We start from the raw sequence: 25,697 nt of genomic DNA, 5'->3' as shown, positions 1-25,697 counted from the left end.
AATTTCACCGTGGTAAATTTGCCACGGTTATAGCAAGCCGTAGCAATACTTTTGCGACGGTTTGATATAACCGTGGCAAATTACTACGGTTTTAGGTTAACTGTGGCAAATTGCGACGGTTGAGTTTAACCGTGGAAAATCAATAAACCGTGGCAAATTACCACGATTTTCTTTAACCGTTAAAACTTGCCACGGTTTAAAAAAATCGTTGCAACGTTTGCCACGGTTTAAATAAACCGTGGCAAAGTCCGTAATTTTTTTGTAGTGATGTATGGACACCAATAATAGGACACCATAATTTGTTGCTTCAAGATTTCCCAACTTTTGGATCTTCTAAGTTTTACCTCTAAAACTTGCAAAAAAAATTTAGTTTGAAGACAATAGTGTCGCTTAATTTTTTGAGTTGAAATTTTTTATTAGATTTCGAACCCAAAAACTCATTTCAAAACTTAAAATTTTAGCATCAGATGAATTATCTATATTATAGTACTTGAGGGATATATAATAACCGTATTTGATATGACAAGAGGACACTATGTTTTTTTCCCATTTTACCCTCACTTTAACTCTTTTCTCACGTTTTACCTTCATCTCCTAATTTCATTATCTCTCCCACCTTCCCATGTCTCCGTAACAACTTTTTTCCACATAGTAGAAAATAATTCAATCGTCCAATTCTAAGAGCCAAAATATCAAGCAAAGATATGAAGTTTCTTTTCCAATGCAAGGGTGTGTTGCTACTGTTTTTCTTTTTTCTCTTCCATATCTCAGTCAAATTTTTATGCTTCATTATAGTGAATTTCTTTGTTTTTTTATCATCTATATAATTTTTTTCTACAATTGCTATTATCACATTTTATTAGTTACACACGCATAGCGTGTGCCACTGTAGCTAGTATATATAAATCATCGATGCAAACTTCTAGTTACGTTATTGGTGTGTCAGATTTAATTCCAACCTCGAAGTTTATTAAATCATGTATAACAAAAATAATATTTGATATTTAATATATAATTATTCAATATATTAACTATCATAACAATTATTTTAAGTGTGTGTTCACCCAGAAAAAAAAAAAAAAATTCATAACCCAATTGAGAATAAAATTTATATTCAAAACTCAAAATAATGTACACATGGGAATTACCCAAATGGGTTATAATTATTATATGGCCCAAAAACAAAAAAAACCAGCCCTAGAATTGAATCCTTGGCGGCGCATGCTCTATCATTTTCCTTTCAAGCTCGAAACTGGTATGTGCCTTCATCTTTCTTACTTTTTTCTATATATATACCGTCGATTTTAAAATTTTTTCAACTTTTCCATTTGTACAGAGGAGGAGTTGTCATTTTTTATTTAGATTTTTTTTTCTCGATTTCTCAAACAAAATTAGTGTATCATTTTATGGATACTTTTTATTTATTTATTTATTTATTTACAGATTTGCTATGTCAGTTTTCATTTATTTTTGGCGATTTTCATATTTGATTTACAGATTAGCTATGTATTCAATTTTGTTTTTCTGCTTTTCTTTTTTCGTTTTCATATTTGTTTTTGTTTTCCTACGTACAAATTAAACAATCACACAAAACTGATAGCATGTTCTAATAATATATATAATAATAATAATACAAATATATTTTTATACTATATACAAAATTTGAGCACCTTAGAAAAAGAACACCATTTTTTTTCCAAAATTACGCCTTACATTATATATATAAATAAGTAAAATATATTTTATTTATATAATAACATATTTTTTTCAACTAACCATTATAGATAGTATAAAATGATAAGTAATTTTAAAATTTATTTTTATATTATTTTAGAAATGTATAAAACGTAATTTTATAAATTATTGAAAATAATATAATATTTATATATAACATATATATTAAGTATATTGTATTATTTCATACACACGCAATGTGTGCGGCTATGCTAGTATGTATATAAATAAGAGGAATCGACTTAATATATTTTAATGCCACTCGGCCACTCCGACCTAAAGTAGGAACCATCAACTACAAAATCGTGGTCGGACTTTCTTCGAAAGTTCATATTTTAAGAAAAAGAAAGTAAATCAAATCAATAAATAATTTTCAAATGTTTATGTAAACCCCTTTCATATGTCTTTGTCAATATTTTTTCGATCATATATGTATTTAATTTTTTTTAAAATTTTATGTCGGCGGTCAACAACTTGGAAAGCAAAGGCAGACCGCGGCTAATTTCATGGGTTTTTTTTTTTTTCCTTCAATGATAATTTGACCATCGAATTCCAATTTCCAGGGTTGAATTTCACGCAAACAACTGCGATCTAATCTCTTGAGGATTCGAAAATGGATGAGGTTAGGGCTACCTCTGCATGGGTCGCTTCACAGTCTTCCCATGTCACCATCGACCCCGCAGGTGAGCTTGCATTCCCGCTCCTTCGCTTTGTTTTTGTTCTCGAGGATTGTTAATTAATGAAGAATTATGGATTATGTCAAATGGGTTCACGCTTAATCGTGTAAAAAGCGATCTTTTTGCCTTTTAGATTTTGTATTGGTGGACTAGTCGAAAGTGTGCTGTGTTTGAATGGAAGTTGGATGTACGTTGTGTTAATAATAATGGAATTTGCAGGCATTGAGAAAGTTGCCGAAACAATGAAGGATTCTATACCCAAGGTGGAATGGGATTTTGAGGGGATTCATTATTTTGATAACGGTCCGCTCACTGTTCAGTATCTTTTTGTGTTGGATGCCTTGAATTTCTGTTTCTGGCCAGGTATTTTGAACTCAACTTGTCATTATACCGCGCATAAACAAGTTTGTATTTTGTTCTTGTCATGTGTTTACTCGTCCACCGATGAATTTTCTGGTATGCTTAAACAACCATTTCTGCTTGTGTGTTGTTGTCATTAACTAACAAGAAGAAAATAGAGAAAAACAACACCTTTGATAATGTAAAGCATCCAAATGGCCGTGAGGAGAATTTATAAACACGAGCAGTGGTATTCAAATCGATATTTTCCTCGCTCTTTGTATCCAAGACTAAATTGTTCAACTCAACTGTTGTTCTGTCCATCTATAAATTTGGATTACTCTTCGTTTTTCATATAACTTATGTTATATTGTTTGATCGGCATCTTTAATTTTGAAAAACTAATTTCTTTCTTCAATACTTCCTATGGCAGATAAGGAATTAACCTATGATCATTTGGCTGCCGGATTGAAGGAAGCTCTTCAGAACAACAAGTCCGCATTTGATGCAGATAGGCTGCAAAAGTACACTGGTCTAATTATGTCTATACTTTTAATTCTCGACCTTGTTTACTAGATTGTCTTATGGCTGAGTCAAGAGTTCTCTTTCGCTAGAATGCATATAGACAAGTAAAATTTACCTGATTATCCACACATTTCAAGGATCAATAAGTTTCTACAAGTCTGCATGTTTTTTTTTCTGCTCATTGTTTTAGAAATACTTAAGCAACCATGTATTTTGCTACACTTTCTAGGAATATTTACCTTTATATTATCTATACTTTCACTGTTTCAAAGTTTCTTCTTCATATAATTATCGAGAAAATCATCTTTTTTAGGTCCTGAACTACGTAAAATGTTGAAATGGCCTAGGCCGTTACCTTTGGAGGATGAACGGGTGCGCTTACTGCATGAGGTGAAATTTTGAAGTTATGCAACTTTAAATCTTTTAGTTCGGTTTCTTTTTGCTCTTTTGCTTATTTAATCAAGTGGTTGCTTAGGTGGGATTTGAGCTCGAGAGATCTTTTGAGGGGAAAACATCCAAACTAGTGGAATCTTGTCAGAAATCCGCCGCCAAGCTTGTGGCTCTCATCAGCCAACATTTTCCCGGTAATGATGGAATATTGACTTGAATAAGGAGAACGTATATATATCTCTTAGCTTACATTTAATAGCCTTTTTATTCTTGGGTGACAACTGACAGTTATTGGTAAATTGAAGTACATGATAAATTTTTCGCAATGTTTCAGGATTCCGTGACCACACGGTGTACAGAGGTCACCAAGTTTTTTTGTATAAAAGGGCTCAGATATTTGCTGCAGATTTATGGGGATCTTTCAAGGGTCAACAATATGGTGAATTTAACGACATTGAATACGTGACGATGTTTGCTGACTATATTGTCCCAGCGGTACTTCAGCAGCTAGGAGTTTTAAAATTTAGCACTGCACTGTCACATGCTATAATGGCTAATGTTGAGATTCATTCTGGAAGTGAGGAGGAAGTAGAACTACGAGCATGTTCGGTACATGCTGTGGAGGAAATAAGGGAGTTGATTCACAGAAAATCAAGAAAGCAGGTCAGTTTTTCAATAATAGTACATTTTCACTTCTTCCATCTATGCTATGGCAAGTCTGATATAATATCTCGTAGGTATATGTTGTCGTATCCATTCTTGGGTAAATGGTTGATTTTGAAATTCAAGGATTATTTGGTGCTGGCTTTTCATTTGGATTTTATGCAATCATAGTTTCCATACCTTCAACATATTTTTTGAGCAAGAAGAGTTGTATAACAAGCAGCGAACAATATCTGTTAGCTCGAGAAGAATTTTATGCTTGGTCCTTTTTCTTTGAAGCACAAATCTGAGTTAGTGTTCTTCTCATGCAGGTCTTGAGCGTCGAGTTGGATCTCTGGTTGTGGGCATTTGGCATCCAGTGTTCTTCTCTTCAACATCATCGAACACTCTCTATATATTATTGAGTGGACCATAGGATTCGACAAGATCATTTTATTGCAATTTGCAGAAAGATTAAATAGTTGAAAACTACTATTTACAGCACGCTTAAGTCGCTATATTACATGTTCTTCTAGCATTTCTGGAGGATTAATGATCACCTCACCCATTTCATGATATATTATTGGACTCTCTTTGTATGAGAAACGATTCTGATCATCTCAAACTTAGCTCGTGAAGTTTAATTTCTTGAACGTGGGAGGCGGGTTCATTATTTCAGCATCATGATCTGTTATGCGAGCCTTCAACTCTCTGTGGGCAGATTGCACACCAATGCATAAAGCTACTTGTTCACAGACACGGCATGACAATGCAGGGCACGAAGTCATCATCGTCTCCCACTACTTGTTCAACATTACGACCGAACAAAACACAAGGGCAAAATACTCCCATCCAGCCTGTTGCAACTATTTTAAGAGAAGCGCAACACACACACACACACACACACACATATATATATATATATATGTGGTGGGCAACAGTTGAGTGTTTTATAAATGATGAGCACAGAGGTTGACACGATTGGTGGACAACATAGCAAAACTATATATATATGTGTGTATATATATATATATATGTATATATATAAAACCCATGGAATTAAGCAAAGTCCTTTGATTTGATTATCTTGAAATAAAAAATTTGCATTTAGCATTGATCCACAAGTTAGTTGCTCACAACAATTATACTAATCACAATGTATTTCAAATCCTTATAATATCGGGATTATTTGAAATCAATTTGTGATTAAAATAGTTATAGTAGTGTGTAAATAAACAAGGATGTGTGATTTGAGTATTGAAAATGAATTTCAAATTATGCGATCTAAATGCAACCTAAGAGTGTGATCGAAACATTACCGTTCAGACATGCACATAGAAAACGTTTTTAAAAGATCTAAAAACACCTCTCAAAATAGTTTTTAAAAATATTTTACAAAACTTCTATCCAAACACATACTTTAAATTTATTTTTTTTTCACAAAACGTTTTTAAATACATGTCCAAATGGAACTTAAAATATCTGAAAATCTACTTTGATTTGAGGTAAGAAGAATTCAACTTACAACTTTCTCTATCTTGAGCACAGGCAAAAAGCCCGCTAGTCCATGGTTTCGATCACATATCCTTATGGTTGTACACCATAGTCCTTATGACCCGAGACAACACTGAGGCTTTACATGCTAGAATTGTGCTTTGACTTGTTTATCGACTCCAGGAAGGTCATCAGGTGGCAAGATTGGGTACACTTGCGACATATGTAAGAGTCAGTGCATTGTAGTCGAGAATTCATCGCTCACCTACGGGTGTGGATATCCTATATGATTTTATGTGATAATAGTGCACGAAATCTCTGGCCAGAGTAAGAAATATGCATTAGGCTAAAGTGGTTCCCTAGTTGCACATTCGATACCACTATGTATTCTCAAAGATGTTTCACATCGTTATCGAACTTCACATGCAACCCTCGATGAACCAATGGTTGCAGATTTGATCGAGATATATGAGATGAAGGGACCGTACTGTACGATAATCATAATTGATTGGTTCTTGCAGACATTATCAGTGATACCTAGGGAATCATAGGGCGATGCTACTAGACGTTCTTACCATGATTCGATGAGTTCAATAAGAAATGAATTCTGACATTCTTCTGAACAAGGAGTTGATGCATAGAATGAGACAAATAAGGATAAGCTCGTATAAAGTACAATGTCCTAAATCACAAAGAGTTATGAACCCACGACTAGCTGTATCCCTAAACCATTGAGAGTCACATAATTACTGGTTCACTGTTCTCGTTGAGATAATAAATTAAAGAGTTGAATTCATAATAAATGAGTTTGACAGGATCAAACGATAAGCTTATAAATGAGTTTATAAGAGCTTATAGAAATTTCAGTGCACTTGCTTAATTTAAGTGGAAGTGTTCCAAAATTAGCAGTTGTTCTTTAGTGATTTTGAAAATCAAAATGTGCATCATAATTACAAGCGAGTTAAAGTTGTCACATCGATGATGTTGGATCATTGATCGGGATTATGATGATATCACTTATTTGGCGCATGATTTATGGACTTGTAAAAGTATAAGTTCATCATGCAAAATAATTAAAATCTTAAATAGATTTAATTAACTTTTTCCTAGTTGGTCTTGGATTAAAAGGGCCCGTGAAACATACATATAAATATATATATATATATATATACATATAAATTATGTATATATATAGGTATTTATATATATGTAGATATATGTATATATATACATACATATATGGACATATAAATATTTATACTATTATATAAAAGTTGAGCCTATTATAGTAACTAACTTTGAGGACACTAAAATTCTTTATTACATAATTACCCTTTTTTATACATTATCTCAATAAATCTCCTTCTCAATCTATTTTTTGGTTTAAAAAAAATTATATAAAAATTACTTATTTTGCACATGCTACTAGTATATATAATGTACTTACGTGTTATATATATATATATGTGTTTGTTGTGAAAAAGTAAAAAATTTATGGTAAAAAATAAAAACTCCAAAACTCAAAATATATCAAACTCTACACTTTATAATATTTTTCTCTCAACTCAATTGTGTTTTTCATCGCAAATGAAGACCTATTTATAGATCCACATTTGAGATTATTCCAAAAATTAAAATATCATCATCTACATCATCACACACTAATTTTTCACATTTTACAACTCAATATTCAACATTCAACATTCAATATTCAATATTCAACATAATAATAATAATATATTTTTCAACACTTCCCCTTGTGATGATGATCGTGATATGATGACTGTCTTCATTACGTGTTTTATACTGCCTCGTTAAAAACCTTACTAGGAAAAACCCAGTGGGATAAAAACCATAGTAAGGAAAAAAGAGTGCAGCCACGTAAACTTCCCCTCATGTTAACATGAGTGATTCTTCACATATTCCGTAAATTGCGCATCCCAATGTTGTATATATGCTTTTTGAATTAATATCGTCGTGGGAAGTGCCTTTGTGAAGAGATCTGATGAGTTCTCACTTGATTGAATGTAACAGATATCAATATCTTTATTCTTCTCAAGCTCTTGAGTGTAGGCAAAGAATTTTGGGGGGATATGTTTGGTTCTGTCACTTTTGATGTATCCTTCTTTCATTTGAGCAATACATGCAGCATTATCTTCATATAGTGTCACAGGCTTCTTTTCTACTGTCAATCCACACGATATTTGAATATGTTTGGTCATTGACTTTAACCATATATATTCACGACTTGCTTCATGTAATGCAATAATCTCGGCGTGATTTGATGAAGTTGTTACGAGTGTTTGTTTCTGTGAACGCCAAGAAATTGCGGTTTGGGAACGTGTCTTATGTGGATCAGATAAATATCTAGCATCAGCATAACCAATGATACTTTGATTGGTGTCTTTTGAGTACAAAAGTCCCAAATCTGTTGTTCCTCGTAGATAACGGAATATATGTTTAATTCCGTTCCATGCCTCTTTGTTGGATATGAACTAAATCTTGCCAATAAATTTATGCAAAAAGATATATCAGGTCTAGTGCAATTTGCAAGATACATAAGGGCACCAATGACACTTAGATATGGTACTTCTGGACCAAGAATAACTTCATCATCTTCACATGGATGGAATGGATCCTTTTCTATGTTTAATGATCTTACAACCATTGGAGTACTTAATGGATTTGATTTATCCATATTAAAATGTTTAAGGATCTTTTCTGTATAATTTTTCTGATGAACAAAAATTCTACATTCTTTTTGTTCGATTTGCAAACCCAGACAATACTTAGTTTTTCCAAGATCCTTCATTTCGAATTCTTCCTTCAAGTACATCATAACTTCTTGAATTTCTTTATTCGTTCCAATGATGTTTAAATCATCAACATATACAACAATAATTACACATCCGGATGTTGTTTTCTTGATGAAAACACAAGGGCATATTGGATCATTTACATATCCCTTTTTCATCAAGTGCTCACTTAGCCGATTATACCACATTCGGCCAGATTGTTTTAACCCATATAATGATCTTTGCAATTTTACAGAATAAAATTCTCTGGATTTTGAACTTTGTGCTTCAGGCATCTTAAATCCTTCAGGGATTTTCATGTATATATCACTATCAAGTGATCCGTATAAGTAAGCTGTAACAACATCCATAAGACACATTTTCAAATTTTCAGACACTGCCAAACTAATTAAATATCGAAACATAATTGCATCCATAACAGGAGAATACGTTTCTTCATAATCAATTTCAGGCCTTTGAGAAAAACCTTGTGCAACAAGTCTAGCTTTATATCTGACTATTTCATTTTTCTCATTTCGCTTTCGAATAAAAACCCATTTGTATCCAACAGGTTTTACACCTTCAGGTGTGAGGACTATAGGTCCAAAAACATTACGTTTATTCAGCGAATCCAATTCAACCTGGATGACATCTTTTCATTTGGCCCAATCATGACGAGTTTTACATTCACCAAAAGATTTTGGTTCATGATCCTCATTTTCATTTATGATGTCACAAACCACATTATAAAAAAATATCTCATCAATATCTTCTATGTCTTTTCGATTCTATATTTTTCCAGTATTAATATAATTGATAGAGATTTCACGATTCTCGCCAGTTTGTGGTTCTGACAGAACATTTTCATCATCAGGTGTTTCTTTTGGAACACCATTTTCTTTTTTATGATCATCGTGCTTCTCTATGCCTTTTCTTTTCCGAGGATTTTTATCCTTGGAACCGACCGTCCTTCCACGCTTTAAGCGTTTTATGACATCATGAGTGTCTTCAATTTGTTTCTTTGGAATTTCAATTCGAGCAGGGGCATTTACAACATGTATATATGATTTTGTTACCCCTTTTGTGTCTGCAAATGCATCTGGTATTTGATTTGCAATTCTTTGTAAGTGCACAATTTGTTGTACATCTTTCTCACATTGTTTGGTCCTTGGATCCAAATGTAACAATGATGGTACATACCATGTGATTTCTTTTTCGATGTGTTTCTTTTCTCCCCCTAACACTGGGAAGATTTCTTCATTAAAATGACAATCAGCAAAGCGTGCTGTAAACACATCGCCTGTCTGAGGCTCAAGATATCGAATGATTGATGAACTATCATAACCAATATAAATACCGATTTTTCTTTGAGGACCCATTTTTAATCGTTGAGGTGGTGCAATAGGTACATACACCATACATCCAAAAATTCTCAGATGAGAAATATTTGGTTTTTTACCAAATGCAAACTGCAATGGGGAGAATTTATGATATGCACTTGGTCTTATGCGAATTAATGCCGCAGCATGTAAAATTGCATGTTCCCATATAGAAATAGGGAGTTTTGTTCTCATAATCATTGGTCTAGCAATCAGTTGTAGACGTTTAATCAATGATTCAGCTAATCCATTCTGTGTATGAACATGAGCAACATGATGTTCAACAGTAATTCCCATTGACATACAATAGTCATTGAAAGTTTGGGAAGTAAATTCTCCAGCATTATCAAGTCTTATTTTCTTGATTGTATAATCGAGAAATTGATTCCGTAATTTTATTATTTGAGACATTAATCTTGCAAATGTCACATTCCGAGTTGACAATAAGCATACATGTGACCATCTGCTAGAGGCATCGATCAATACCATAAAATATCGAAAATGGTCCACATGGTGGATGAATTGGCCCACAAATATCACCCTGAATGCGTTCAAGAAATATGGGTGATTCTGTTTGGATTTTAGCTGGCGATGGTCTTATAATAAGTTTTCCAAGAGAACATGCTTTACATTGAAACTTATTATTCTGAAAGATCTTCTGGTCTTTCAATGGATGACCATGCGTATTTTCAATAATTCTTCGCATCATTATTGAACCAGGATGTCCCAATCGATCATACCAATTTGTTAATATTGAAGAACTATTAACCACCATATTTGATTCGATTGAACTTACATGTGTATAATGCAATCCAGTAGGAAGCATTGATAATTTTTCAACCACATATTTCTTTCCTGATTTATATGTGGTAAGACACATATATTTCTGATTTCCATCAGTTATCGTCTCAGTATCATATCCATGAGAATATATGTCATTAAAACTCAACAAATTTCTTTTCGATTGTGGTGAATATAAAACATCAACCTGATATTGTATTCACCATTGTTTTTGTTGGTTTTATTTCCAAGAAATATCTTTCATCTCGCAGAATAATGTGCGTTGTACCACTATCCGGTATGCAAATTTCCATGATATTATTTCCATGTTTGCTCATAGAATTTTCCATATCAAACATCACAAAAATGCAATAAAGAAAAATTAAGTACAATATAAATGCAAAATATAACATGCTTTATAATACAAGAATGCATAAAAAATACAAATTTGTTACAATCTAGTCCCACCAATCTTTTAATCAATGTCTTCAAAATCATTTAAAAAATCTGCAGCATTGAAACTAGTTGAACCAATTAAATGGTCACTATCTTCAACAAAATTGGTCTCTTTTCCTTTCCCTTTTTTGAGTGATTTTCATTTTCACTCGTATTTTCATGCTTCCTTTTTGGTGGGTGGTTCGTGACGTTCTTTTGAGATAAGTTATTGAAATAACTATCTCGATTATTTTCATATCCACGGCCACGACCACGACCGCGATAATTTTTACGTCCATGCCCACTTTCTCGACCTCGTCACGACCAAAATCTGGTCTATGCCTTTGATTTTGGTTTTCATTTTTCATTACGACATTTGCTTCAGGAAATGCCGTTGATCCAGTGGGTCGGGATTGATGATTTCTTATTAACAATTCGTTGTTCTTTTCCGCCACAAGAAGACATGCAATGAGTTCAGAATATCTCGTAAAACCACGCACTCTATACTGTTGCTGTAGAGTTATATTTGATGCGTGAAAAGTGGAAAATGTTTTCTCAAGCATTTCCATCTCTGTGACTTCAAGTCCACAGAATTTTAATTGCGAGACTATTCGATACATCGCAGAATTATAATCACTTACTTTTTTAAAGTCTTAGAATCTCAATGTATTCCATTCATCACGGGCGGTCGGAAGTATCACTTCCCTTATATGCTCAAATATTTCTTTCAACCCTTTCCATAAAATCATTGGGTCTTTTTATGTGAGACACTCACATTTCAACCCTTCATCAAGATGTCGGCGTAAGAAAATCATTGTCTTTGCTTTATCTTGTGAGGTTGATATATTAATTTTTTTGATGGTATCACTTAGACCCAATGACTCAAGATGCATCTCTACATCGAGAGTCCATGGCATATAATTCTTTCCAGTGATATCGAGCGCAACGAATTCAATCTTTGCCAAATTTGACATGGTGGTACTAGAAAAATAACAATACATTTTATTAGTTAATTTTTATTAATATGACAATACAAAATAATGGAAGAACGAAGATTACAAGTGCGTGTATAAATAGAGAAAAGGTATGTGGTGGAAAATCGCTGGTGAGTACAAAACTCGTGAGCATGATGATCATAATCGTTATAAAAAATAGCCTTAGAAATGCCATCATCTTCATCTTCAAAAAATCGAGGAGAAATTATTATGAGAGAAAGAGTGAATTTGGTGTGATTGAAAATAAGTTTGAGTGAACATATTTATAGGGCAAAAACTAGCCGTTTGTTACCGTTGGGGTAAGAAAAAATCGAGTATGTGTTGAATAAAAATCCGTGATAATCATGTGATGCATATAATGATAATCATAATTAAATATACGCAATAAAATATATATCATATCACGTTATTATAAGGTCAGTGTTCTAGACAATCTCTTATATAATAACATGAAATTATATATTGATATAGTTAGTATATATACATAATAAATATATATCATATCACGTTATTGTTTAAAAACCTTAGAGGCTTTTATACTTGTCGTATCCCTTACTGGGAGTATGAAATGTCGTCTTAACATCCTCCCAGGATTTATAACAAGTTTTTAAAAAACTAATTTTTTTTTATTTCTGATAATAACATGATATTATATATTAATATATACACAATAAAAATATATAAACAGTAAAATAAAAATTCTTACTTGTTGAATATTTTGACTTCTTCTTGTATTTTGGAGCGTCGGAAATTATAGAGAACCTTCGAGCGATCGTGCTGATAACGTGTTGTGAAAAAGTTATGGTAAAAAGTAAAAACTCCAAAACTCAAAATATATCAAAATCTACACTTTATAATATTTTTCTCTCAACTCAATTGTGTTTTTCATCACAAATGAAGACCTATTTATAGATCAACATTTGATATTAGTCCAAAAATTAAAATATCATCATCTACATCATCACACACTAATTTTCCATATTTTACAACTCAATATTCAACATTCAACATTCAATATTCAATATTCAACATAATAATAATAATATATTTTTCAACAGTGTTTACAATATTATATATGGATAATGATTTTGTAGTGTGAGTGTGTGTATAAAAATATATATATGTATGTGATATATATATATATATATGATAATAATATATATAATATTGATATATTATTTCTTTTAACACACAAACTTGATCACTAAGAAAATACATAATATGTATATGTATTATTTTTGAAAAATCACTCTCGAAAATTTTTTGAAAAAGAATTTGTCCACTTTTCTCTAATTGATAGAGAAATTTGAGTGGCGTTTTCTTGTGTGTTTTATATCTCTACGATAAATTTCTTTCTATCTCTCTAGTGCGAGTTTGAAGAGGAACGGGCAAACTAGTCGTGGACTTGATTCGAGGATTGAAGAAATGCTTATTCAAGTTGATTGTTCGTTGGGAATTACAACAAGAGCTATCTCTGTCACAACCGGCACCTTCACGCGCATTTCGGAATACTCCAAAACATGGTGCATGGTAGAGGTTGTATAGATTCTAGAAGTCTCAATATTATTCATAATGTAAATCTCTATAGAATACACTTATACATATATGACTTGTATAGAATCATGTAGAAGGAAGTGTAGATGTTATAAGCTTCTGGAGAGTTGATCTCCACAGTCAGATCAAAACAATCCTAGCCATTCATTGTATGAAGCACTACTATAAAAGGGTGATAGCCCTTATTTGTAAACCACCAACTTGAAAGCAATAAAAAAACATTCTTCAATCTCTCTTGTATTCTAACTTAAACATTTGCACACACATTTGCGCTACAATGGCTGCTTTGCTAGTACTCGCAAGGGGTGAAGTTAACAAGCAAAGGCCGCACGTGATCTTAGAAGGGCTAAGTCCGTGACATATCTTCGTTAATCCCGGAATAATTGGTACCAAGTGAAATTAATTCACCAAAGGTATAATTTCACAAACACCTTATGTTGATTGAATTAAACCATACGAGTGTTCAAACATGTTTTCCCTGTTTATGATCCTAACGTCGAGGAAACTCGATATTTTTTTTTAAACTTTCACTGTGTCTTGGATACGAGAAAATAGTACTTCGACAAACTTGCGGCCTCGCCTATCGATTGGTGATGAGCTTGTGGGTTAAACCCGTGGTGGGCGGCTCTGCGCAACGATGTTCGTGGTGGTACCGATTTCTACCTGAACTTGATCTAAGGGATCAGTTTGGTGTAGTGTTTTTACAATTTTTGAGCTCATGGCGGGCTCGACTTTGCGCCGCTACTGGATTGGTGATGATTGAATCAGCTGGACAGTGACCGTGCTTCCGGTCTTGGTTTTATGGTGACACTGGGTTGGTGTGGTGCAGCTCGCAGTGGCTGGGTTAGCATCTGGGATTGACGGGACGGTTTGCAGCAGTCGAGCTCATTGGTGAAGCTGGCTCTGCGAATGAGTATGGATGACAATTTTTCCCGTGGGTACCCGAATAAGAGCGGGTTCGAAGTAGTATTTTCGGGTATGAGTTCGTGTTCGGAGATTTTTAAAAATCCTCGCATCATATTGAGGAAGGTATGGGAATGCTATCCTCATTCCCGAACCCGCCCCGATAATAATAATAATAATAATAATAATAATAATAATAATAATAATAATAATAATAATAATAATAATAATAATAATAATGTACACAAATATTTTAATTATCAAATTTTATTAAATTTAAAATATTATAAAAAATTAAATTTAAAAGTATTATTATTGTTTGGTTTATATATATTTTTATGCATTATATATAATACATCTAATTATGATATCATAATTTTTTATAACTTAAAAATATTATTTGAATCTCAACCATGTTACGTACACATATAAATTATTTATATTAATCTATGTATATTTTTTATTTATTTTGATAAATTTTGAAATAATATATAATATTAATAAATTTTTGATACATAGTATTTTTTAAAATAATAATTTTTATTGATAGAAATATTTGTTATTTAAATTATTTTTATTAATTTTAAAAGTTAATATTATAATAAAAAAATTTACCAAAAATATTTTATGATATAAATTGAATAATAATTTGTATATTCTTATATAACAAAGTTTATTAATATCATATATATAAATATTTTATAATAAAATTTATTTATAATATATATATTTTTGGATATGGGGATGGGGATGAGAATGAGGATGAGGATAGGTAATTGGTACCCGCGGGGATGGGGATGGGGAATCTCCCATAATAAAAATGGGATCGGGAAGGGTATGGGGATAAAATTCGAATTAAGGGATGGGAAGGGGAAGAGTCGGTTTCCCCGTTCCCGTCCCCGCCCCGCCCTATTTTCATACCTACAAATGAGACTCATTCTAGAAGAGCTAATGAAAATGGTGTCCATAGCTGTGCGCAAGAAGCAGGGTTGTTGATGTGCTATCTCTAGTTGGTTATTTTGGGTGCGAGTTGTTGATGTGCCATCGTGAGTTGGTTGTTTTAGTTGAGGTTTGGGTTAGGTTCTAATTCTGGGTTGATTATGGGGTTTAGTTGGTTATTTTGAGTGACATCGCGAGTTGGTTATTTTGTTTGCAGGTTGTTGATGTGCCCTTGCGAGTTGGTTATTTTGGTTGCGATGTCGGTGCAATTATGAACAATTTCCGGAATACTGGCGATGGCCGGTGAAATGCAGTGAGGTTGACGGTGGGCTCCAGGTTGATTTTGTGGTTTGGGTTAGGACCGGGCTTGGGGTTTAGTTCTGGGTGGCTTGTGAAGAGATTGAGGTTTGGTTTGGGGTTGGTTAATGTATGACTAATCCAGGTAGGATGGATTCAGATCGATGTGCCTACGTTTTGGGTTGATTTTGTGGTTTGGGTCACGTTTTGGGTTGGGTTTGGTTAATGCTTGGGCCTATTATTACTCGGCCAAGGAGGATGGATTTAGTTTTTTGGCTCTTAAGTTTTTTTATTTTTTGTTTTTATTTAATTTTTTAGACTACATAGTCTAATAATTTATCTCCCCTTTCAGCTGCTCCTTGCCCATGTCTTTTCAATGAATTTACGAACGGGCTTAATTCAGATCCTATCCAGCCGAGACCATGTCATCCTTGTTCTATTGCTTTTGCCTTTACCTCTCTGCGGCAACCTTGGTGAGTTTCTAGCCAACTTCTTCATCACATAAATTTTACTTAGTAAATTCATGTTTTAAATTGTTTGTGTTAAGTAGTACATACATATCATCCATGTGGCATCCATGTGTTAAGTAGTACATACACTATAATAGTTAATTAGACAATTAGAGAGTTAGCTCGATGTTTAGATGTATAATTATAAATAAATGATCTTCTTTAAACTTGTATATACATTTTGTTCTCTATATATGAAGCTTTGATTATTCTTTAATGGTAGATCAATACTAACAGTTTGGAGTATTTTAAATGGTTCGGATTTTACCTATCTTTATTAAATAAATTGTTGTGTACATCCACAGACCAGAAGTCTTTGGTGGTGTCAATCGCAGATTCCACTGCCATGCATGTTGGTTGCTATGTTCATTGTAAGTGAGATCTCAGGAGGTCATGTTAACCCCCTGATTTCAATGGTTGGCTCACTTAGTGGAACTCATTCAATTATAGACGATGTACTTTACTGTATTTTTCAGACAGCGGACTCACTCATAGGTTGTTTCCTTGCCTATCTCCCATCAAGACACATTAAGGTATTAACAAGTATTTGAATTTCATAAACTCGTGTTATGTATTTCAAATATAAAATGTTGTGTGCAAGGATTAAACTTTTACCAACCACAGGTAAAAGCAATACACAAGGCTGCCATGGAATTGACTATGAGCTTTCTGCTCGTTTTTGCAATCTGTGCAGCTTCAATTCCGAGGAAGCCTTTTGTCAGGCCCGGGATTAATTACATTAATCCGAACTTAATTTGATTTTAATTCGGGTATATTTAATTTGGGAATATTTAGAGTTTCGATTAAAATTCTGATATTCTTAAATTATTTAGGATTGAAATTGAATTAAAATAAGGGCCGAGGACCAAATTGCAAATATTGAAGAATTGTGGGGCTAAATTGCAATATTGGTTGAATGTTATCAGATTATTATGCAAGACTCAGCATGTGCACGTGTATTGTTGGTAGAGAATTCAGAAAATAAGAACAGAGGAGCCGAGCTTCTTCTTTTCCTTTGCATTTGTGATTTTAAAATCCTTATATCTTTTGAACCGGTTGTCCGATTTCGATTCCGTAAATTGTTCTGGAATCCTTACGACGAGGGCTTCGATTTAGTGTAAGTTTTTATATCTTTCAGCATGGTTTGAAGCTCGAAAGTTGACAGATATCAGATGTTGAGTTTTTGATCATGTTTATTGACGTATATGCGATTTTATCTCGAAACCGGTTTGAGAAGTTTGTATTGAATGCATCTAAACATGATTTCCAGCTTATGGTTGTTGATTATAGCTATTGAGATGAAGATTTTAATGATATATCAGCTGGTTATTGATTTGAAATACATGTATGAGTTGGTTAGAAGTTAGAAATGGTTTCGGGATTACGTCGGTTACCGATTTTGAATCGCTACGCCGTCGATTCGAGTTTTTGGATCATTTTGATAGCCTATATCTGAGCTGAAGTTTTTATCTTGATGATGTGAATGTTATATCATTTTTATTCTTCAATTTCAGTCAAGTTTGAAGGCCAACGATTCAAGACGCCGAGTTAAACCGAAGAAGAAAGAGTTGAGGTTTGAAATGAGTTTGATTGACGATCGATTAATGGTTTTGATTCATTTCTGAAATAATAGTCTTGAATGAAGTTTGATATGAGTGTTTTGGTTTTTATATTTCAGATTGAAGAGTTCAGAATCGAGATAAACGAAGGTATAATGACGACATCGCGAAGTAGGGACTTTGAAACTCAAAAACGACTATTTTTGAGTTGGCCCGCAAAAACCACATACTTGTTTATGTTTTGATTTGATTGTGGTGTTGTCGATCCATCTCAGGTAGTGGATCTTTAAATTTGAGTTGATATGATGCTATATTGAATTGATTCTATGCCAAGGTTGTTGTTAACCTTATTTGCGATTCGGTTACGAACTCGTTAGATGGATATCCATGTCAAGATCATTTATGAATCTTGATGGCCTCGAAGTTATATGAATCAGTTCTTATGCGAAGCGTTAATTTACTCTATTTGTTGAGTTGAGTTTAAATAGAGTCGATACGATTTATTTAACGCTTTTTATATGTTGGTTATACTGAGAATCGTTTCTCACCGGAGTTTATCCGGCTGTTGTCTTGTTTTGTATGTGTGCATGACAACAGATGGGGCAGGAGCTAGTCATCGACGTCATTGACAGCTGGGAGAGAGTCTAGCACGTGAGGACTCGGGTTGTAGATGATGTCTTGAACTTTAGAAGCACTAAACCTTAGTTATGTTGGTTTTGGATTACATGTATGACACTTGAGATAATTTGTGTCGTTTATCGATCTTTAGCGACTTGTTTGATGTAATAAATGCATGTATTGATGTTCAAGATTTCAATTATGTATGTATGCATATTTCCAGATTTTATAGCATGTGTAGAATCCATGTTGTTGAAGATTTATGCTTTGAACCAAGCCTTGACAGCAAAAACTCTTCTGCAGAATTTCTGGATTTTGGAGGCCGCTCGATCGACAGAAGTTTACCGATCGAGCGAGCCCTGTAATTTGCGGACAGAACTTTTGAATTTTCTTGGGCGCTCGATCGGCAGAAGTTGACCGATCGAGCGAGGCCAAAGTTTACTCAGACAGAGAAAGTGAGATTTTCATCTCGCTCGATCGGTAGGATTTCACCGATCGAGCGAGGTCCATGTTTTTAAAATATTTTTTTTTTGTTATTTGGTTTGAGTATTCTTTAAACACTTGAATAATTGTTATTAATCGTTAATTGCCCTAAGTTGAGATTAACAACCCGAGGTCCCTACAACAGGTGGTATCAGAGCAAAAGTTTCTCGGACTGAGAATAGATGAGCGGGGGTAGATCGAGTCTTTTATTCTGATTTAGTTATTCTCGAAGCATGTTTATTATTTGACTTGATTTACAGCTTTAAGAATTGCCTGTTATCTGTTATCTGATATGATTGGAAGCATGTATGATTACGACTGAATCAGATTCGATCTTTTGAGAAGGCATTGTGGATTGAAACAGAATGGTTTTATCTGAGATTGAACTGTACACTAATCTGTTTGATTATCAGATATGCCTCCCCGACCAGCACCGAGGGTTAGACAGACATTGGCTATGAATGAACCAGAACAGACAAATGCTGCACAGGTCCCAGTGACAGCAACTGAACATGGACAGGGTAGTACTTCTACTGATGAGTTTAGTGATGCTCATCCGATGGAGAAACTTCTGAAACGATTCCAGTCATTCCAACCACCGAAGTTGCAAGGAACTGAGAATGCTGTGGAATGTGAGAATTGGCTGGAAGATATTGAGCAGTTATACGAGTCTATTGACTATTCAGATGATCGTCGTGTGAGACTGATTATTCATCAACTGCATGGCCTTGCCAAGAGTTGGTGGATAGCAACGAAGAAAGCATTGGAAAACCAAGGTACTGTTATTACCTGGTCTGTATTTCGAACTGCTTTCTATCAGCGTTTCTTTACTGTGTCTTATCGTAAGGACAAAGGAGCAGAGTTTTCAAGTTTGCAACAGGGACAGTTAAATATCGAGGAATATGTTACAAAATTCACTAATCTGTTGAAGTTTGCTCCACATATTGCTGTTAGTGATGAAGCTCAAGCCGATCAATTCGTCAATGGCTTGAATCCTGATGTGTTTACACTTGTGAATTCGGGAAGACCGAATACCTTTGCCGATGCTCTGAATCGAGCAAAGGGTGCAGAAGCAGGGATATTGAAACAACGAGGAGCACAGTTTGTGCCACAGCCAGTGAGACAGCCGCAAGAGCAGCCACAAATTCCACCACCACCTCGATTTGAAGCTGGAGGAAGTAGTAGTGGAAAGAAAATTTTTTTCAAGGGCAAAGGGAAACAGTTTAAACGTCCTGGTGGTAGCTCTTCTACTTCCAGTGGATCTCGACAGTCTCGAGCTGGACAGAGGTCCGATGTATATTGAACCAAGTGTGGAGGTCGACATACCAGTGAACAATGCCGAGGAGTTTTTGGTACTTGTCACATTTGCAATAAGACAGGTCATTTTGTACGAGTCTGCCCACAGCGTGGTTCTGGAGGTGCACAGTGTAAGGCCCGAGATTATTTAATTTTAATTTGAGAATATTTAATTTGAGAATTTTTGGAGTTTAGATTTAAATTCTAATATTCTTAAATTATTTAGGATTGAAATTGAATAAATAGAAGTTTCAAGGGTCAATTTGCAAATAGTGAAGAAATAAGGGGCCAAAGTGAAATTTTAACATTTTGAGTGGGACACTTGGCTTGACATAGAGATAAACGTGTATATGCATGTTTTACATCAGATTACTCAGCCAAAATCGAGAACATCATCTTCTACCTTGGAATTTTGTCTTCCAAGTTAAATATTTCAAGATCCGTGCATCCGAATTAAATTCCGGGCATAGTTCTGCGATCCTTGAAAGACGAGCTTCGATTTGGTGTAAGTATCTTTATGATTAAGCATATTTCGAAATTGAGATGATAAGGAACTCAGAATTTGAGTATGAATATGTGTTCTTGAGATTCTATGTGTTGTATTATCGCAATCGGGTCGAAGATTGGATGCCGTTTCTATTTCTTATGAATTTTTCAGCATGTATTTCGAAATGGTAGCTGCTGATATGCTGGTATATTGATGTATTTTGGCTGGTGTATCATGTATTTGAAGTAGATATGAATGATAGATTGGTTGGATTTCAGTTTCGATTACCGATTCCATACCGTTACGCCGTCGGTTTGAAAAATGATCAAGTTTGAGTCTAGATTGTTTGAGCTGAGTATGATGTGAGTTCTTGCTGATGTTCTTAGACATGTTTGATGTATTTTCAGATTGAAAACAGGGGACTTCAAGTTAAGAATCACGACTTCGAAACCAATCGACAGAAGAACAAGGTTTGTGATTTGTTAGCCTTGAAGATTGAGAAGAGAATGAGCAGATTTTGATTGTGTTCTTGTTGTGCAGCTATATCAGATTGGAAGAGCTTTGAAAGCAAGTTTGAAAGGTATAAGACAACCTTTGAATAAGGGCTTGTACATTCAAGAGATTTTGCTTGAATGCCCTTTCCAAAACCACATACTATGTGCTTATATGTGTTGTATTTGCACATTTACTTGCTTGTTTGACTTAACTTGTTATTAGTTGGCTTTTACTCTTATGCTTCTAGATTTTGATGCATTCATCTTGAGCCAACAACCCTTTGAGATTTGAAATGGCAGATTCGCCAAAAGAATACGGATGTTTGGATATATATAAAGGAACCTAGGAGATAGATCAACTCCTATGGTTAGAAACTTGATATAGTATGCCAAAGTCCGGGAAAAGAGCTCAACGCCACCCCGAAAGGGAGAGTAGGTGGGAGATTTGTTGTGTTCTTATTCCTCGGGATCCCAAGAACCGATATAGAATTTGATAGCAGATTTTTAAGTCATGCATTGCTATAGATTGGTTTAATGCTTGTTGAGATGTTTATATGAGTGTTTCCTTAAACTTTAAGATATGCATGATATAGTTGTTTTATACTGGGATTCAATTCTCACCGGAGATATCCGGCTATTTCTATGTTTGTATGTGTGCATGGGAATAGATGGGGCGAGCACAGGACAAAGAAGATTGTAAGAAGGACGAGAGCAAGAGTAGCATGTGGTGAACTCGGGTTTATGCAGTAGAGTTGATGTCAACCTTTGTATTTAGATCTTGTCTTTGTTTTGCATATAAAGACTTGTATGAATGGCAAGAATAAGAACATTTGAGCATATAGATATGTATGTTGTAAAGAACAAGAGTATGTAAGATCTTATGGTTGTATGTCAAGTTCCATGTTTAGTTACTTGATTAGTTCATGGATTTGCATTTTTTCATCTAGATTTTGATGTTAAATTCATGTTATATGTGTTTGTCAATGTTTGAGAATCAAAACAGGGACAAAGACATAATTTTTCAGCTGTTCGGAAGGCAAATCAGAGGGCCAGGCGCGCCCGCCCAGCCCAGAGGCGCGGCCGCGCCTAACCAAGGCACCTTGGGTGCCTTGGACCGAGCCCTATGCGCGCCCGCGCCACAAGAGGCGCGCCCGCGCGTTAAGGTCTACTAAAAAAAAAATAAATAAATAAAATTGCTGATCTTTTGCGACGTGTTTTTGCGTCGCCAAATGTATGGTTTTGCGTCGCCAAATGTCCTGTATTATTTATTATTATTTTTAAGCAGATTAATATTCTGATTGAATATTTCTTGTTATTAATCGCCCTATAAGATGAGATTAGCACCCAAGGTCCCCACAACAGGTGGTATCAGAGCGTAAGTTCTGGACTGATTAGAGATAAGCGAGCGGGGTAGATCGAGTCCTCTTGATTGATTGATTTTGCTTGCATGATTTAATGTTTTAGATTAAATTGATCACATGATTATGTGTATTGATTTTATAAGCATGATTTATTGCTTTATCAAGTATGTATTATTTGAGAATGAATTTGAATCGGTTTTGGATCAGAACTTGATCTCTAGAGAAGGCATGAAAATGCTAATCAGAGGGGGGCTGAAACAGAATGGGTGAGTCTGATATATTGATACTTTTGTGTGCTAATCCTTTTGAATATCAGATATGCCTCCTCGTCAAGCGCCGGTTACTAGACAGACATTGGTCGTTCCTCCGCCAGAACAGGCAGATGTACCACAGGCCGCAGAAGCTCCTAGACCAGAACAGGGTAGTACATCCAATGATCCAATGGATGTTACAGCAACACCTATGGAGACTTTATTGAAAAGATTTCAATCCTTCAAGCCGCCTACTTTGAAAGGAACCGAGAACTCAGTTGAATGTGAAGGATGGTTAGAGGATATGGAAATGTTGTTTGATTCCCTAGATTATGCAGATGACAGAAGAGTCAGATTGATTGGGCACCAATTACACGAGGTTGCCAAGAGTTGGTGGATAACAACCAAGAGAGCTCTTGAAAATCGAGGTACAGCTATCACTTGGAAAGTATTTACAAAAGAATTTTATCAACGTTTCTTTCCAGTGTCGTACAGAAAGGACAAGGGTGCAGAGTTTGCAAATCTGAAACAGGGGAATCTGAATATAGAAGAGTACGTTGCCAAGTTCTCTACATTACTAAAGTTTGCTCCACATGTAGCTGGAAGTGAGGAGGCCAAAGCTGATCAGTTCATCAATGGACTGAATCCAGATGTCTTTACCCTTGTGAACTCTGGGAGGCCGAATAACTTTGCTGATGCACTTGATAGAGCAAAGGGAGCGGAGGCTGGTTTGATTAAACAATGAGGAGCATCGTATGTTGCACAGTCTCAACGACAATCACAACCCCAAGCTCAATTTCAACAATCATTTCCTAGATTCGAGGGAGGTAGCAGCAGCGGTGGTAAGAAAGATTATCTGAAAGCAAAAGGAAAGCATTTTAAGAAGTCAGGCAGTGGTTCATCCAGCTCTAGTGGGCCAAGACAGAGCAGTGCTGGACAAGGTTCAGGCTACACAGGAATTTATTGCAACAAATGTGGAGGAAGACATCCTAGTGATCAGTGCAGAGGTGTGTCTGGGAATTGCAACATATGCCATCAGCCAGGACATTTTGCCAAGGTGTGTCCACAGCGTGGTCTTGTGAGGTCTCAAGGTGCGGGGTCATCACGATCAGTGGCTCAGCCTGAAAGGCAAGCATCTACTGTACACTCCTTCCAGCCACAGCCTCAGCAATAGAATAGAGCAGGAGGTAGTCAAGCAACGAATCAACCTCCAAGACAACAAGCTCGAGTCTTTGCCTTGACTGAAGAGCAGGCTCAGGCAGCACCTGACGACGTTATAGCAGGTAACTGTAATCTCTGTGGTTATCCTGCTTATGTGCTCATAGATACAGGTGCATCCCATACGTTTATATCTGAACAATTTGCTATATTACATGCATTGCCTGTTAAGTCATTATCTGCTGTAGTATCTATATCTTCACCTTTGGGGAGCGGTATAGTATCAGTGAAATCTGTCAGAAATTGTATACTACAGTTTGAAGATAATGTGATAGAGATAGACTGTATTGTGCCTGGGTTGTCAGACTTTGATTGCATTATCGGAATCGATATGTTAACCAAGTACAGGGCTACCGTAGACTGTTTTCAGAAGGTTGTGAGAGTCAGACCAGAAATGGCAGGGGAATGGAAATTTTATGGTAAAGGTTCGAGATCTCGAATACCTTTGATATCAGTTCTATCTATGACTCGTTTATTGCAGAAAGAGGCAGAGGGATTCCTTGTTTATGCAGTAGATGTGTTGAAAACTAGCCCAGAATTGGCAGATCTGCCAGTGGTTAGTGAGTTTGCTGACGTCTTTCCAGATGAAATTCCAGGATTACCTCCAGCTCGGGAGATAGACTTCAGTATTGAATTGATGCCAGATACATTATCGATTTCTAAAGCACCTTACAGAATGGCACCAATAGAGTTGAAAGAATTAAAAGAACAGCTTGAAGATCTTTTAGCAAAAGGGTACATTAGACCAAGTGTTTCACCCTGGGGCGCTCCGGTTCTATTTGTACGAAAGAAAGACGGTTCAATGAGACTTTGCATTGACTACCGGCAATTGAACAAGGCGACGGTAAAGAATAAATATCCATTGCCTAGAATAGATGATTTGTTTGACCAGTTGCAGGGTTCCTCAGTGTATTCCAAGATTGATTTACGATCTGGATATCATCAGTTGAGAGTTCGGGATGAAGATATACCGAAGACCGCATTTAGAACGAGGTATGGTCATTTTGAGTTTATCGTTATGCCGTTTGGGCTGACGAATGCTCCAACAGTATTTATGGGTCTTATGAATAGAGTATTTCAGAAATATCTCGATGATTTTGTTATTATTTTTATTGACGATATTCTGATTTATTCTAAGAATCTGTGTGATCATGCCGAGCATCTCAGAATTATTTTAAAGACTTTGAGAACAGAAAAGTTGTATGCCAAACTGTCAAAGTGTGAATTCTGGTTGAAGAAAGTGGTCTTCCTTGGGCATATTATATCCGGAGATGGGATTTCTGTTGATCCTAGCAAAGTTGAAGCGGTGATCAGTTGGCCTAGACCGACATCTGTACCAGAGATACGGAGTTTTATGGGCTTAGCAGGTTATTATCGCAGATTTATTAAAGATTTCTCCAGTATTGCCAAGCCTATTACTCAGTTGACTCAGAAAAATGCACCGTATGTCTGGACTGAAGCATGTGAAGCCAGTTTCCTTGAGTTGAAGAAGAGATTGACGAGTGCACCAGTCTTGACTATTCCTTCAGGTACTGGTGATTTT

At 35.1% G+C, this 25,697-nt stretch overlaps 1 protein-coding gene across 2 annotated transcripts; it reads left to right on the top strand.

Moving 5' to 3' along the window:
* The first annotated feature begins 1,237 nt into the window (after nucleotides 1-1,237).
* Nucleotides 1,238-4,885, top strand: LOC140865172 (uncharacterized). Of its 2 annotated transcripts, none has more exons than XM_073269721.1 (8): nucleotides 1,238-1,255; nucleotides 2,298-2,417; nucleotides 2,631-2,774; nucleotides 3,184-3,282; nucleotides 3,589-3,665; nucleotides 3,751-3,859; nucleotides 4,000-4,328; nucleotides 4,640-4,885. In XM_073269721.1, the coding sequence occupies exons 2-8, from the start codon at nucleotides 2,348-2,350 to the stop codon at nucleotides 4,730-4,732; spliced, it is 921 nt and encodes a 306-aa protein (XP_073125822.1). In that variant the 5' UTR covers nucleotides 1,238-1,255; nucleotides 2,298-2,347; the 3' UTR covers nucleotides 4,733-4,885. The 2 variants fall into 2 exon arrangements, with proteins under 2 accessions (XP_073125822.1, XP_073125823.1); XM_073269722.1 differs by lacking the exon at nucleotides 1,238-1,255 and adding an exon at nucleotides 2,102-2,119.
* The last annotated feature ends 20,812 nt before the right edge of the window (nucleotides 4,886-25,697 follow it).

The sequence above is a fragment of the Henckelia pumila genome, chromosome 4, assembly GCF_033568475.1.
Source record: "Henckelia pumila isolate YLH828 chromosome 4, ASM3356847v2, whole genome shotgun sequence".
Classification (NCBI taxonomy): domain Eukaryota; kingdom Viridiplantae; phylum Streptophyta; class Magnoliopsida; order Lamiales; family Gesneriaceae; genus Henckelia; species Henckelia pumila.
The sequence above is the reverse complement of the archived record's forward strand: the minus strand, read 5'-3'. Positions and strand labels throughout refer to the sequence as shown.